The sequence below is a fragment of the Pseudochaenichthys georgianus genome, chromosome 11 (assembly GCF_902827115.2).
Source record: "Pseudochaenichthys georgianus chromosome 11, fPseGeo1.2, whole genome shotgun sequence".
NCBI classification, from domain to species: domain Eukaryota; kingdom Metazoa; phylum Chordata; class Actinopteri; order Perciformes; family Channichthyidae; genus Pseudochaenichthys; species Pseudochaenichthys georgianus.
The window spans coordinates 14,944,055-14,957,908 of NC_047513.1; the positions used below are offsets into that span (position 1 = coordinate 14,944,055).

General features: G+C 40.8%; 1 protein-coding gene across 3 annotated transcripts; it reads left to right on the forward strand.

The window, feature by feature from the left end:
• Nucleotides 1-347: 347 nt before the first annotated feature.
• Nucleotides 348-13,556, forward strand: clk2a (CDC-like kinase 2a). Of its 3 annotated transcripts, none has more exons than XM_034094306.1 (13): nt 348-659; nt 2,223-2,422; nt 2,560-2,839; nt 4,246-4,336; nt 5,130-5,196; nt 5,535-5,651; nt 5,910-6,076; nt 7,035-7,129; nt 7,697-7,826; nt 10,088-10,170; nt 11,568-11,647; nt 11,726-11,816; nt 11,952-13,556. In XM_034094306.1, exons 2-13 carry the CDS (start codon nt 2,223-2,225, stop codon nt 12,138-12,140), a joined length of 1,590 nt encoding a protein of 529 aa, XP_033950197.1. In that variant the 5' UTR covers nt 348-659; the 3' UTR covers nt 12,141-13,556. The 3 variants fall into 3 exon arrangements, with proteins under 3 accessions (XP_033950197.1, XP_071060909.1, XP_033950198.1); XM_071204808.1 differs by having other exon boundaries at nt 7,700-7,826; XM_034094307.2 differs by lacking the exons at nt 348-659; nt 2,223-2,422; nt 4,246-4,336 and having other exon boundaries at nt 2,750-2,839.
• The last annotated feature ends 298 nt before the right edge of the window (nt 13,557-13,854 follow it).

Here is a 13,854-nt window from a genome sequence, read left to right on the forward strand (position 1 = left end):
TTTGTGAAATGCTGCGGCGTTTTGTGAAATGCTGCGGCGTTTTGTGAAATGCTGTGGTGTCTTGCACTTCAGGGCCACCGTAGATAATGCTTTTCTAAAATAATAATGTTAATTGTGTGAATTTAATCTGTCGATATAATGAGAAAAGAATTACATGTCAATTTTTGTTAGTATTATGTATTTTAAAACGTTAAAAAAAAACTAAACCAACAAAAACTAAACTAAATAGTTTCCCCTTCTTAATCACAACAAAAAACGGCATCTGTTGTTTTTATTTGGCCAGAAATTACAGTCAAGTTTATTTATAGAGCAGGTTTAAAAAAAATGTAAATCTGTGATGCGCATGACAGAGGTTAAATTAAACTTTGAAGAACATTCCATTAAAATAGTCAAACATGTGATTGAGTTATTCTGGCTGCGGGTTCAGAGTGCTGCGCGGTGTTGGTTTGTGTACATTCAGGACGGAGTTGCAGTCTCGGCGTAGCAGCCACCAGTCTGAACCAGAACTGTCTGTACAGCGAAGGCAGGGAAGAGCTGCTGCTCGCTTGCTAGCAACAGAGCATTGAACATCGGTGCTGGCGATAAGATAATAGAGGAAAAACTGGAACGCCAACACGGATTTCTTGTGGGACAAACGTACAGGCCTCGCTGCTAAAACGGTAAAAAAACATTTACAAGACGTTTCGTTATGTAATGTTAGCCACATAGCGACAAAACGGTTAGTACGACAGCTAGCGAAAGTATCTGTTTTGCTAGCTGATGTACGTAGCTAAGCTAAGATGGCGGTCAAAGTATTTACGTTAGCTAATGTTGCTAGCCCGGCAAGCTTACAGCCAGTACGCTGGTCAGTTAGCTAGTTAGCTGGTTAAAGTTTACATCTATATTTCTCCTTTCATGTGTATGTTTTTGAAAAGTATGGAGTGACAGCACTAGATATCTCAGTGACAACAACATAACAGCGGTAACGGGTTGCTAATGCACGTCGGTATGATATCAGCTCAACGTTTAGACGCTTATAACTGTATGAATTTAACGTTACACTAATCAACTGATGAAACAGTGACGTTATTTGAATTCATTTAATTAACGACCAATTAACGTCAGTGTGTTGTTTGCCATCGTTGTATTTACGCTTAACTGTGTTGGGTTGTTATTAGTTAAATGGGATCATGCAACAGGGTTATTAAAATGCATCCCTGCATCTGATCAGTTGACATATTCCAAGGCCTACTGTAACACTTCGTCTAGCTGCAGGTCATTTTGCACAAATGTATAGGCTTCAGGATGCTCGTCGAAGTTGGAGTCTTAAACTCAGAGGTGGAAGAAGTACTCATATCTTGTACTTAAGTAGAAATACCACAGTGTAGCAATACTCTGGTACAAGTAAAAGTCCTTCATTGCTTATGTTACTTAAGTTAAAGTACAAAAGTAGCAGCATCACTTTTTAGCATCAAAATATACTTAACGTACCACAAGTGAACTACTCTTGATGCAGATTGGCCAAATGTCTAATATATATTTATATATTTTTATTCTAATTATTGATGCATTAATGTGTTTATCACAACTGTTAAATGTGCAGCACATTTTAATTCCTTTGTATACTGCAGGTTAGCTTGTGAATTTAAAATAGTAACTACAATCTTATTTTAGCGTTGATTATATTTCACATCATTAATCCAAATCGGCAAAGGAAGTAAAGATGTTTAAAAATGCAGTGGAGTAAAAGTACACCCTTTAACTCTCAATTGTACTGGGGTAGAAGTAGCGAACAATGCAAATACTCAAGTAAAGTACTAGTATCTCGAAATTGTGCAGTACTTAGGAAATATACTTAAAATGTATGTTTCTATTCAAACATAACTATGGGCCTCCTAGGTAATCACATTCTTAAAAAACAAGTTTGTTTACTAAGCTGTTGACGTCAATCAACTTGTCATCTTCACATACAGTAGAATGGTTGTGAAAAAATCTTTCAGTCTGATATTCAGTTAATTTTGGATCACATTTTTTCATTGTTCTATCCTACAACTGCCCACCTACTGACTCCCACAGTTCCCTTTACAAGTCTGGCAGTGGTCAGCTGTCCCAGTGATGCAAGCAGCTGACAAAAAACTTGAGTAAATGTATAAACAGCTGTCCTGCAACTGTTCCAAATTGAAAAGGCATCTTATGTACTAAAAATCTTAATGATGTTTGTTTTTGTCCTCATAATTCACTAGATGCCTCACACGAGACGGTACTCGTCTTCGGAACGAGACAGTCGAAGCAGCTACCAAGACCGCTACAGAGACAGAGGGCGAAGACACCGGCACAGAAGATCACCTTCTTTCTCCTCCAGCAGTGACAGAGACCGAGATCGAGACAGAGACCGAAGGGGACGAGGACACCGACAGGAAGGAAGCTTTGTACGCTCAAGGAGGTATGTTTGTGTGTATATTGAAAATTATTTTTGTTTGTTTTACTGCTATTTCAAAGTACCAATTCTGCTGATCTTTTTTGGGGTCTGGTTGGTTGTCAGTTTTAGCTTTCAATGTATGTCTCTGTCCTCTGATTCAGTCGTAGCTGTGACAATCGGTCTACGGAGCAACGGCCGTTTGACAGAAGATACTGCGACGGATACAGGCGCTTGGATCCGAGCCGAGACCGCGACAGAGAAAGGGAGCCACATGGAGCAGCTGAAAGTTATTACCCACGCAATTTCACCCCAAACCTGTACGACTACCGACGTGGCCGCGAGAGGGAGCGAGAACGGGAAGAGTCGTTCCGACGGAAAGGCAGCAGGCGTAAGCACAAACGAAGGCGGCGTAGAACCAGGTCCTATAGCCCATCCTCCTCGGTGAGTACAGCCAGTCCTGAGGTTGTGTTTTAGCTCTTAGTCTCTTCTTCCACTCAGCTCCTTCTGTCTCTTTCTTTCTTTAACAATTTCCGCTCCATAGCTCCTGGAGTTGGTAAGTAGTACAATCTTTATGATTTTTTTTTTTTTTTGTTCTTTCAGAGGGGTTTGTTTAATTTTTGTCTAGGTGGGGTTTGCTTGAATTGGCATTTCTTTTTGGGAGAGCATTTTCATTTTTATGCAATTAAGTTTTATATTAGTTCACTAATGATTAAAGGTGGGGTAGGTAAGTTTCAGAAACCGGCTCGAGATACTCTTTTTGTTATATTCCATGGAATGCTCTTAACATCCCGATAGCAATGAATATCTTAAGTGCTTTGACAAAAAATCCATAAAAAAATGTCATCTGTAGAAGCCGTAATACTGTAAAAAGTACAACGGTGGCCTACCTGCCTGTCAGCCTTCCATCGGGGCACAAACTTATCTCGTGCCCTCATTGGTCATGTGCGCGTTCGTGTGTGTTGGAGGAGGGGCTCTGTAAGGAAGTGGCAGATTTTCTCCGGTTGTGTATTTTCAAATTCTAGCGATCTCGAGCCGGTTTCTCAAACTTACCTACCCCACCATTTTAACTGCCAATTATTAATGTTCTTCCTATACACGCCCATCACAGCTTTTCCACTTTTCCTTTTGAATGCCTAGTTACACCTAGGTCACACTTAGTTTGTGTCTGGGCCCTACCTTTCATAAAACTTTATATTTTAGATTGTCAGTTATTTGTGTAAAGCCCAAATGCTTGTGGTAACAGTTGGAATGCCACTTGTGAATACAGCACAGATAGACAGAAAAAAGTGAAAATGTTCTACCAAGCAATTACATTTTTTTTATGGACATTTGAAATGTCTTAGATTTGTTAAAATGCATTTTTGTGTGGATTAATTTATACACAGATTTGTGTTAAGTAGTATAAATGTAAGTAAGCAAGGGGTTGAATTTAGTCTTAATATGTTGGGGTTATCTTTAAATATTTCCTTCTTGATTACACATATTCCTTCTCATTTTATTTTCCATCTTATTTATTCTGACTTAGTTATACTTCTGTTTGAATTGGTTTTGCGTTTATGAATGGAATACAAGTTGCTTCCTTTTTGTAAGCAGCTGTGGATTAAAGGTAGAGGGAGGAGCATCATGTAATTTTTGACTTGTTCCCTTGCACTATATCCCTATCGTTATATATTTCCTTCACGTGGTGTCATGCGTGAATCGCCCCATGACCACCAAACCCACCTACTACCACCAACACCACCCTCCTCTTCCCTCCTCGTCTACCATTGCTGCGGCTGTCCCTGAATATCCCCCGTTCCCTCCGGTTGTGTCGTGACCTGCTGATGGCGGTTTGGGTGTGAAAACAGCGGAGCGACAGCCGGACGCGGGCACTGAGTGTGAGGGACGACGAGGAAGGGCATCTGATCTGTCGGAGTGGGGACGTCCTACAAGAGAGATGTACTCACTGCCACTACTCTATCGTAACCATTCTCCATATGAGTATTAAAGCACAGAGCATTTACATGACATGGGAGTGCCTGATGATGATGATGCCTTGCTAGAACGCTCTTCGCTCTAGCTGAAATAGCAGGGTGGATTGCAGGAATGTTGAAGATTTTGAGAGGAACCTTAGATACCTTCTCCTTTTTGTTCTAGGATTTTAAGCTGTGGAGCATTTTTCTATGTTTCACAGGTTACTTGACTTTCCTAAACATAGAATCCCATTTGCAGCTGTTTGTCTCTGTTGCGTTTCAGATTAGAAATTAGTTACAGTTCTAAATCTGTAACTTAAGATAGCTTTTTCCACTAAAAGGGGTTTCAGGGATTTTTGTTGGAGATATCTAACATGCACATCACTTACTCAGTATTGTCTTATTACAACCAGCACACACTTTACACCGTGGTCATTTTCAGGATCAAGCACAGTTTTGTAGAAACACCTAATCATTTTTCCAGTTTTACACAATACCCCACTTTCCTTTTGGGCAAAGACAGCCACATCCGGAGGATGTGCCCTTAATTTCGATGGCTTCAAATTGGTCATCAAAGAAAGGGAGCGCTTTACTCCCTTATTTTCTACACATCTCGTAGCATACAGATTGAATTTAAGAAGGGGATGGGCGCTAAGATTGATTCGCCTGTTTAAACTTTTGCATCATGTATTCCTACTTAAGTCCACATGTCTAATGCTCCTGTTCTTTCTTTCCCCGCCCTCCCTCTCCCTTCCTTTTCTCTCTGTGTTGTGTTGCAGATGAGATTGTCAGCACTTTGGGGGAAGGCACCTTTGGGAGGGTGATGCAGTGCATCGACCACCGGAGGTATGTATCAGTTGACACCGAAAAGCTGACACCTGCTCACTGTGTTTGATTTTTCTTAAACACACGTTTGAGGGGTGGGAGATTCCTGTTTGGGGTTCTTTGTTCATATCTATCCAGCTGATGAAGCTGCATAAAAAAGTTCTTATGGCAAAGAGGGACTTCCCATATTCCCACCATTGAACTTGATCATTATCAGGGACTTAAGGGACATTAAGTTCAACTTTCCCTTTAGCATCTGCTATTAAGTCAGGCCATTTGCTCAGGCATCTGCTCCCTGATTTAAGGTTGTGTTTATGTCCTCTGTAGTTGGCTTCATACTGTTTTGTTTTGTTTCATAGGGGAGGAGCCGCTGTTGCTCTGAAAATTATCAAAAATGTGGAAAAGTACAAGGAAGCAGCTCGCCTGGAAATAAATGTTCTAGAGAAGATCAATGAAAAGGACCCTGATAACAAATTGTGAGTTTTGATTGAATAGTGTTGTACTGTAATAAACTTCAAAGTCAAGTATCATCCTTTACCTTATTAGAGCTGGGCAACCTAGTACTGTAGTGACAATAACATTAGCTCATGTTTGATAATAAAAGCCTCACCCTTTTCTGAAAGCTTTTGACACACACACTGTGATGAATTAGCTTCTAAAAATACTTGATTAATGGGAAGTTACCTAACCCACTGAATCACATTCTAACCTTGTGTATGTTGTTTTTCTTGCAGCCTGTGTGTACAGATGTACGACTGGTTTGACTACCACGGTCACATGTGTATCTCCTTTGAGCTGCTAGCTCTCAGCACCTTTGACTTTCTAAAGGAAAACAACTACTTACCCTACTCCATCGGTCAGGTCCGACACATGGCCTACCAACTCTGTCTCTCTGTGAAATGTAAGTTACTTTTTAATTGTCTTTTAATTTAGTTAACTTACAAGATACATATTTGTGATCTAACAAGTAAAAGAAACCAATTTAGCATATTTAGGCAATAGACGTGTAATAATAATAATAAGATTTAGAAGGTTTTTGTTACACAATTTGCTTTCCTTATTTTCCTTCAAACACCCTTATTCAGTGATGTGTCTTCATCAGTTGCCTAGAAATTAAGGGTCTGGACTGAAAGCCTCTGTTGTCTGTAGTAACCAGCCTGCAGCCACATGAGGGCATTATAGGGCCAACTGCCAATCAGAAGAGAGTGTTCAATAACTTATTGGAAAATGATGCTGTAATGAAGATTTCCTGGATAGGTTCTTTAAAGGGGACCTATCATGCAAAATGCACTTTTGTACGTCTTTTATACATGAATATGTGTCCCCGGTGTGTCAGAGAACTCACCAAGTGTCAGAAAACACAACCCTCTCTCTTTTCCTCCATACCCAAATCTCTAAAAACGGGGCTGCAACGGATCTGATACAGACTGATACAGATTTGAAATATCTCGGACATCAGAAAAGAGGAGCTCCGCCTATATGGGCAACTCTCCACCTATCAGGAGGAGACAGCCAAGGCCATTGCCGTTCGAAAGTGCTGGAGACGTTGTAGTACTTATGCCAGGTGGCGCTGTAGTCTGCCACAAAAGCAGAAAAGAAGACTTCTCACAGATTCAGCCCTTGCAAAAACAGGGCTAAAAAAGAGCAAATAGAGCAAAATGAGGCATGGCTAAAATGCATGATCTGTTTGGTATTTTGAAAAAACAACTTCGCAGACATGTTTTATATAGGTATGGCCCTACAATATATTATTCAAATATAGCATGATAGGTCCACTTTAAGTTGTCAAATTACCTCTTAAGTGTCTTTGAACTATTCCATGTGTTTCATAACAAGCTACTCGTGTTTTTTCTCCATAGTCCTACACGACAATAAGCTGACACACACAGACCTAAAGCCTGAGAACATCCTGTTCGTCAACTCAGACTTCACCATGTCCTTCAATGTAGAAAAGGTAAGATGCAAAGGAAAGAGAGAATTTCTTTTTTTATAGACTTAAGTGGAACGTTTTTTTAAAAAAAAAACATCCCACTTTAAATGTCATACTGATGGTTCTGATGTGTTTATTGTTTAAACGTTGGTAAAAGATACTGCTTAGAGGTCTCATGAATACAAATGTAATACCCATAGCTGCAGTTTGAAGAAACAGACTACACATTTTCCATAAACCACACTACTAATAAGACTGTTAAACACCTGAACTGTTGAAACAACATCCACAATATTTATCTGGCTGCTACTTAAAAATATCTATTTATCTAGACTCTTATTGCACTATTTCACTTTTTTAAACTATTTTCTTCTTGTATTTACTATTTACTTTCAATATATTTTTCTGTTTATATGTGTTTTGTGTTGCTCTGTTGGAGAAGCCTATGACACAAGATTTTCATCTACATAACTACACTGTAGCTATGTTCGTTTGACAAATAAAGAACCTTGAACCAGCCATAATTTACATAATGCGTCCTAGAAAAGTCAAGTCTCAATAATTCTGTGAACACTGTTTACCTTCTTGCAGAAGCGAGAGGAGCGGACAGTAAAGAGCACGGCGGTTCGGGTGGTGGACTTCGGGAGCGCCACTTTTGACCACGAGCACCACAGCACCATTGTGTCCACGCGGCATTACCGCTCACCCGAGGTCATACTGGGTGAGTGCGTCAATAGGCTCTGGGCCACAAACTAATTGTAAACACTACTGCTCAGAAACTACTATTTTATTATTTAAAGGTGGGGTAGGTAAGTTTCAGAAAGCGGCTCGAGATACACTTTTTGTTATATTCCATGGAATGCTCTTAACATCCCGATAGCAATGAATATCTTAAGTGCTTTGACAAAAAATCCATAAAAAAATGTCATCTGTGGAAGCCGTAGTACTGTAAAAAGTACAACCAATCCATTTAACCAATCCGTTTAGCCGGCCCGGCTCTTTCCTCAGCGAGGAGGACCAGGCCTGATGGAGGAGCCCATGCTGGGCATAGCTGATACCAACTGCACAGGCCTAGTCTGTCACTTTATTTAACTAAATGTGTTTACTTATACATTTAATAGGTTTACACCTTCTGTCCATATGTGCTTTTTATTTAAAACATGTTTGATTAACTTTTGGTTCACATTTCAATAAATTGTATTTGTATTTGCACTCCTTTCGTCCATTATTCTTACTGAAAATGTTAGATTACACATTCACATCTGACTGAAGATTGGCCCCATTTATTTGTACTCTGCCGTACAAGGCACAAGCGATGTGAACCTCATAAAGTGAGGCAAATAGAAATAATCAGCTGATGGAGTGTAGATGTGGAAATAGCTGCATTCGATCAGCTGACTGTTTTCACAATAAAAGTAGTTTCTTAGTGAATGTCCTGTACTGGTCTTAAAATCATATAACATCAGCTTTTAATGTTCCTCTTGGATGTTCTTCTTGACCCTCAGAGAAGGAGAACATGTCGTGTCTTTCAGGCATGTCCTTTCCTAACAAAAATGACAGGAAACATAAAACATATTATTTCAGAACAAGTGTGTTATTTATGAAAGCGGTGTGTTTGTGTGTTATGGGGCTGTAGATATAATTATTTTGTAATTGTAATGTTTTTTTTTTTATTTCAACAGTGAGCTACAAAGACAATCAGATTATGAATGAACAGTATGAAGTTCATCAACATTGAAATATATGTTATTATCAAAATAATATTTAACTGTTATCAAAACGTAGTGCAACTGTAGAAGCTTGCTCTGTTGTCTCACTGAAAGAATAACTTTTACCACGTTTTTTACAGACAATATTGAGAGATAAATAGTAGCAGTTCTCACTATGTGTTAAATATCTTTGCCTTCAATACATTAAATTAGAAAGCTGACAAAGTCATATTGCTAAATATCTGACTTTTTGCATGGAAAAACCCCTCAACTTAAAGGTGGGGTAGGTAAGTTTCAGAAACCGGCTCGAGATACACTTTTTGTTATATTCCATGGAATGCTCTTAACATCCCGATAGCAATGAATATCTTAAGTGCTTTGACAAAAAATCCATAAAGAAATGTCATCTGTGGAAGCCGTAGTACTGTAAAAAGTACAACCAATCCGTTTAGCCGATTGCCGCCCTGTCTGTCAGCCTTCCATCTCGTGCACGCACAAATGTAGCTCGTGCCCTCATTGGGCGTGCATCGCAGCAGTACTTCAATGACTCGCCAGCAACAGGCGGCCACTTTCACCAGTCTGCTGACGTCATGTGCGCGTTCATGTGTGTTGGAGGAGGTGCTCTGTAAGGAAGTCTGAAGGAAGGGGCGGATTCTTTTCGGCTGTGTACTTTCAAATTTTAGTGCAACTTACCTACCCCACCTTTAAACCTATCGCAGATCCAAATAAAATGGGGTCATGGGGAAATTAGTTTAGAGATCAACAGCTGTTTCTGCCAATTGTTGTTCCTCCTCTCATCTTTACACTTAAGAGTCAGTGGCGAACCGTGTCTTTCACAACTGGAGCATCTGTAGACACACACACCCACTGCCCCCCCCCCCCCCCCCCCAAAACAAGCACAGCTCAGCATTCCTCTGTTTTAAAAGCCTCTTCTAATTAAGCCCGGTTTGTATCTATCTTACATTCCTATATTATCAACAGCAACAACAATACTTCTGCCAGGGAGCAGTGGTCAATCCGATTAAACAATTAATGTAGAAATAATCACACAATTAAAGTCAATGAGCCGTTGCCTCCTAGATTGCAATCTTTTCCTGAAGCCTCATGATATTTGTTCCATGAACTGGATTGCCCTATGTAACTGAAATGCTTTTGAGTCATTTGACCATTTTTGTGTAATGATAGCGAGCAGTTAACCAGCTTTAAGAAGACTGAACATTTACACATTTGTTTAGATGTTTTCATTAATTGGATGCATGTTTTTGTTCTTTAGAGCTGGGCTGGAGCCATCCCTGTGACGTGTGGAGCATCGGCTGTATCCTGTTTGAGTACTACCTGGGCTTCACCTTGTTTCAGGTACAATGACAGCCCACTGCTGGAACCTAACCCCTCGATTCCACCGGGTCCGTCTGCGTCACACCCTACCGGGCGCGTATCAGGAGCATTTCAGAAGCGGATTGTCTTGCCTGCCGGCTCGCAGTTTTTGTTGATTTGGGCATATTTCCTGGACAGGCTACTTTGTACAGACAAAGTTAATAATAATTAATATCCCAGTTATAAACGACGTGAATCAAAGATGTTTTGCTGTATTTTAGTGGTACAAAAATGCATTCATCATCATAATTATTCTATATATATAATTTACACAGTGCCTGTAAACCGGAGGAGAACGCTGGGTAGGGCTGAACGATTAATCGATTTTAAATCGAAATCGTGATTTTAAATGATGCGATTATCAAATCGCAAAGCCTGCGATTTTTTTTAACTTTTTTTTTTTTTCTTCATTTTTTTTTTCTTTTCTTTTCTTATTGTGTGTCAGTCATCCACACCAATCAGAAGTGCTGTGCTCCACATGTACCAACCATTGTTAACCAATCAGAAGTGGCCCATGATAGAAGGTGATAGACAGATTGATCCAATCACCTGCCAAGTATTTTTGAAAGTGCCTGCCCTTTCCAAATGGCTTCCAATGGAGCTTTCCTAGATGGTTTGGTGAAACAAACCATCTGGGTCAGGTTAGTAATGCTCCATCACATGTTCTATATCTAAAAGGGTGAATCTTACACTGAAGCTTGACTTTAAAGGAACCCAACGGAGGTTTCATGTAAGTTTAGTTCTTTCACTCGTAGCTCGGGCTGCGGGGGTGCTAGAGACGGGAGTACGTTGATACGACCTTCCTAGCCGGAGTTATGGCCGCATTTTACAATACACTTCCGTTGGGTCGCTTAAAAATAAATATCGCAAGTCGCAATCGCAATATTTGTCAGAAAAATCGCAATTAGATTTTTTTTTTTCCTTCAAAATCGTGCAGCACTGACGCCGGCATTTCTCCTCCTACTTGAAAGACTACGGAGGGATAGGGTCTGCAAAATTAGTTTATTTTGGGGATGGGCCGGATGCTCTGACCGGTCCACTTCCTGCCCGACGCTATGCAACGCCTCGCGCCGAAAAATAGACTTGAATCCTATTTTGAGCGGAGCCCAGCGCCGACACGCTTCTGGGACGCTTCTGAGCCGTAACGCGGCGCGTCTGGTGGAATAGCACCCATTGACTAGAGTGGCCGCGATATTTGCGAACGCCGTAGACAATATAGCCTGTATCTCACCAAATAGCCAAACTAACACCATTTTTTTAGCTCTGACTGTGTCCTTTACTCTTCATGTAGCAGAACCAGCAGCAGTTCAACACTCAGTCTGAATCAGTTTATCCCTCTTAATGCTGAGTCATGAATCCCTTACTCATATTTCTTTCAGACTCACGACAACAGGGAGCATTTGGCCATGATGGAGAGGATCCTGGGACCAGTGCCCTCCAGAATGATTCGTAAAACGAGGTGCCTACAACACGCATGCATACATATTTTATTTATAAAAGTTACACATCACTCACGCTGTCACGTCTCAACTCTCAGGAAGCAGAAGTATTTCTACCGTGGCCGTCTGGACTGGGACGAGAGCTCCTCAGCGGGGAAATACGTCAGAGAAAACTGCAAACCCTTACGGGTAAGACGAGCGGATGGGGAGTAGAAAAGGAAATAAGGATTGATGTTTATTCGCAGGGTTGAAAGTAAAAAAAAGTGAAAATTAACTGTTGTGTACTGCTGTACCTTGACAGTGTCTCATTACTCTCTTTCTCAGCGGTACTTGCTGTCGGAGGCGGAGGAGCACCACCAGCTGTTCGACCTGATAGAAAGCATGTTGGAGTACGAGCCCACCAAGAGGCTGGCGCTGGCCGACTCCCTCAAACACCCCTTCTTTGAGAACGGGGCGGCCGCAGAGGCGGGGAGCAGCAAGAGCTGGGAGGGCAACCGGGACATCAGCCGGTGACCCTTGAACCTCCAGAGACTGAATGACACAGAAGATCAAGCGTTTTTTTATCGTGGAGCAGGCGAACTGTTAAATTAATCGGGGCTCTGGATGTTTTTCTGTCGTTTGTCAATAAAGCATGGACACCTTAACTTCCTCTTGCTCCACCACCCTGCCCATCGGACATCCACCTCTGCAGCCACATGAGGCATGTTTCTGCAGCAGAGACCAAAGTAACACAAAGACTGGACAAATTGAAAAGAATGAATCTTTTCTGCCCTCCACAGAGGACAAAGGTCTTTGGTGGAAGATTGTTTGTACCCAAAGTAGCGCTCTATGCAGCTCCTGTCTTCCTTTTGACTATTCCTTCCGTCCATCCGTATATTCTTTTCATTAGCATGTAAAGAAAATAATTCACCGTCTTAGAAGGAAATATACACTACAGGTGACCCAATCACTCAGTTTAAGGGAAGAAATGTCTTCCGATTCTGAAGTCTAAGGAAAGGTTTAAAAGGAGATAGAGCTGTGTATGCATTACAAGTCCTCACCCACATCACTCTTAACATGGAGACGTGTAATATTATATTATGCTAGAAACAATTAATTCAAATTGAATATATATTTCTTTGGAAATTGCAATTATCTCCAGAAGAGACAAGTGTCTCAAGTTTTATGTTTACGTCTTGGTCAAGTGAGTTATTGCGTTGCATATCGTTTTTCATGTTTATTTTTATACATCTAAAAGATTTTCCCCTATATGGAGACAGATCTATAGGCCTGTTATTTTTCGCCAGTGAGATGATAATGGTGGGCACTCCACACACGTGTGTGTGTGTGTGTGTGTGTGTGTGTGTGTGTGTGTGTGTGTGTGTGTGTCATATTATGTTTGCGCAGTGACTTGTTAGTAGTTCAGCATTAGTCATGGGAACATTCTTGCATTCTTTTAAACCCGAAAAACATAAACTGCCTTTTTTCACGTGTGATTCGGTCAGACCTGAAGTCTCCATCGAGGTAAAGCACATAGGAAGTAGCCAACGAGCCACACACAACTCCTGTTGCCGGTATTTATTTTGAGTTCATATAGGTCATAGTCCCCACCCCCCAACTGTATATTACTTGTTTTTTTGTAAGAAATTAAAGCGTATAAAACTGTATATATGTACGATTGTGTAGAATTAAAGTTAAGTCCTCCTTACCAAAGGCTTATGGTGCTCTCAGTATGGGTTCAGGCCTCTGGTAGCTGAAGGGAGGCATCGCGTCTTTAAATACCAGCCCTGCGTCTGAGTCCATCTTTACCTCTCACTAAAGCCGCCACCGATGTTCAAGTCAGACGTCTGAACTGAAGGTCAACATGGAGTCTGCATTGTTCTGTTTTCAGGGAACTCCTAGAAATAAAGATACACTTACTTCTTGCTGGAAAGTAATAACACAGCATAACCTTTACAAGTGTGTAATTTCTCACTTAATAGTTTTCCTAGAAAGTAGTTCACCAGTAGCAGACCCTTATCACTATCTTTATCTTAGTAGCTGACTTAACTTCTTATTTCCCGCTGCCTGCAGGACCTTTAAATATTAGTTAGAACTCATTTTGTCCTCCTGGTGCTCGACTGAACTTGTAATGTATGCCTCATTTTACCTTTAATTTCTTGTCAGCCAATGTCTGTTGGAAACTAATCTCTCTGACTTCTTTCCAAACGCAGAGCTCAGCTGTCAGGGAACACAGGACGGCTGCAAC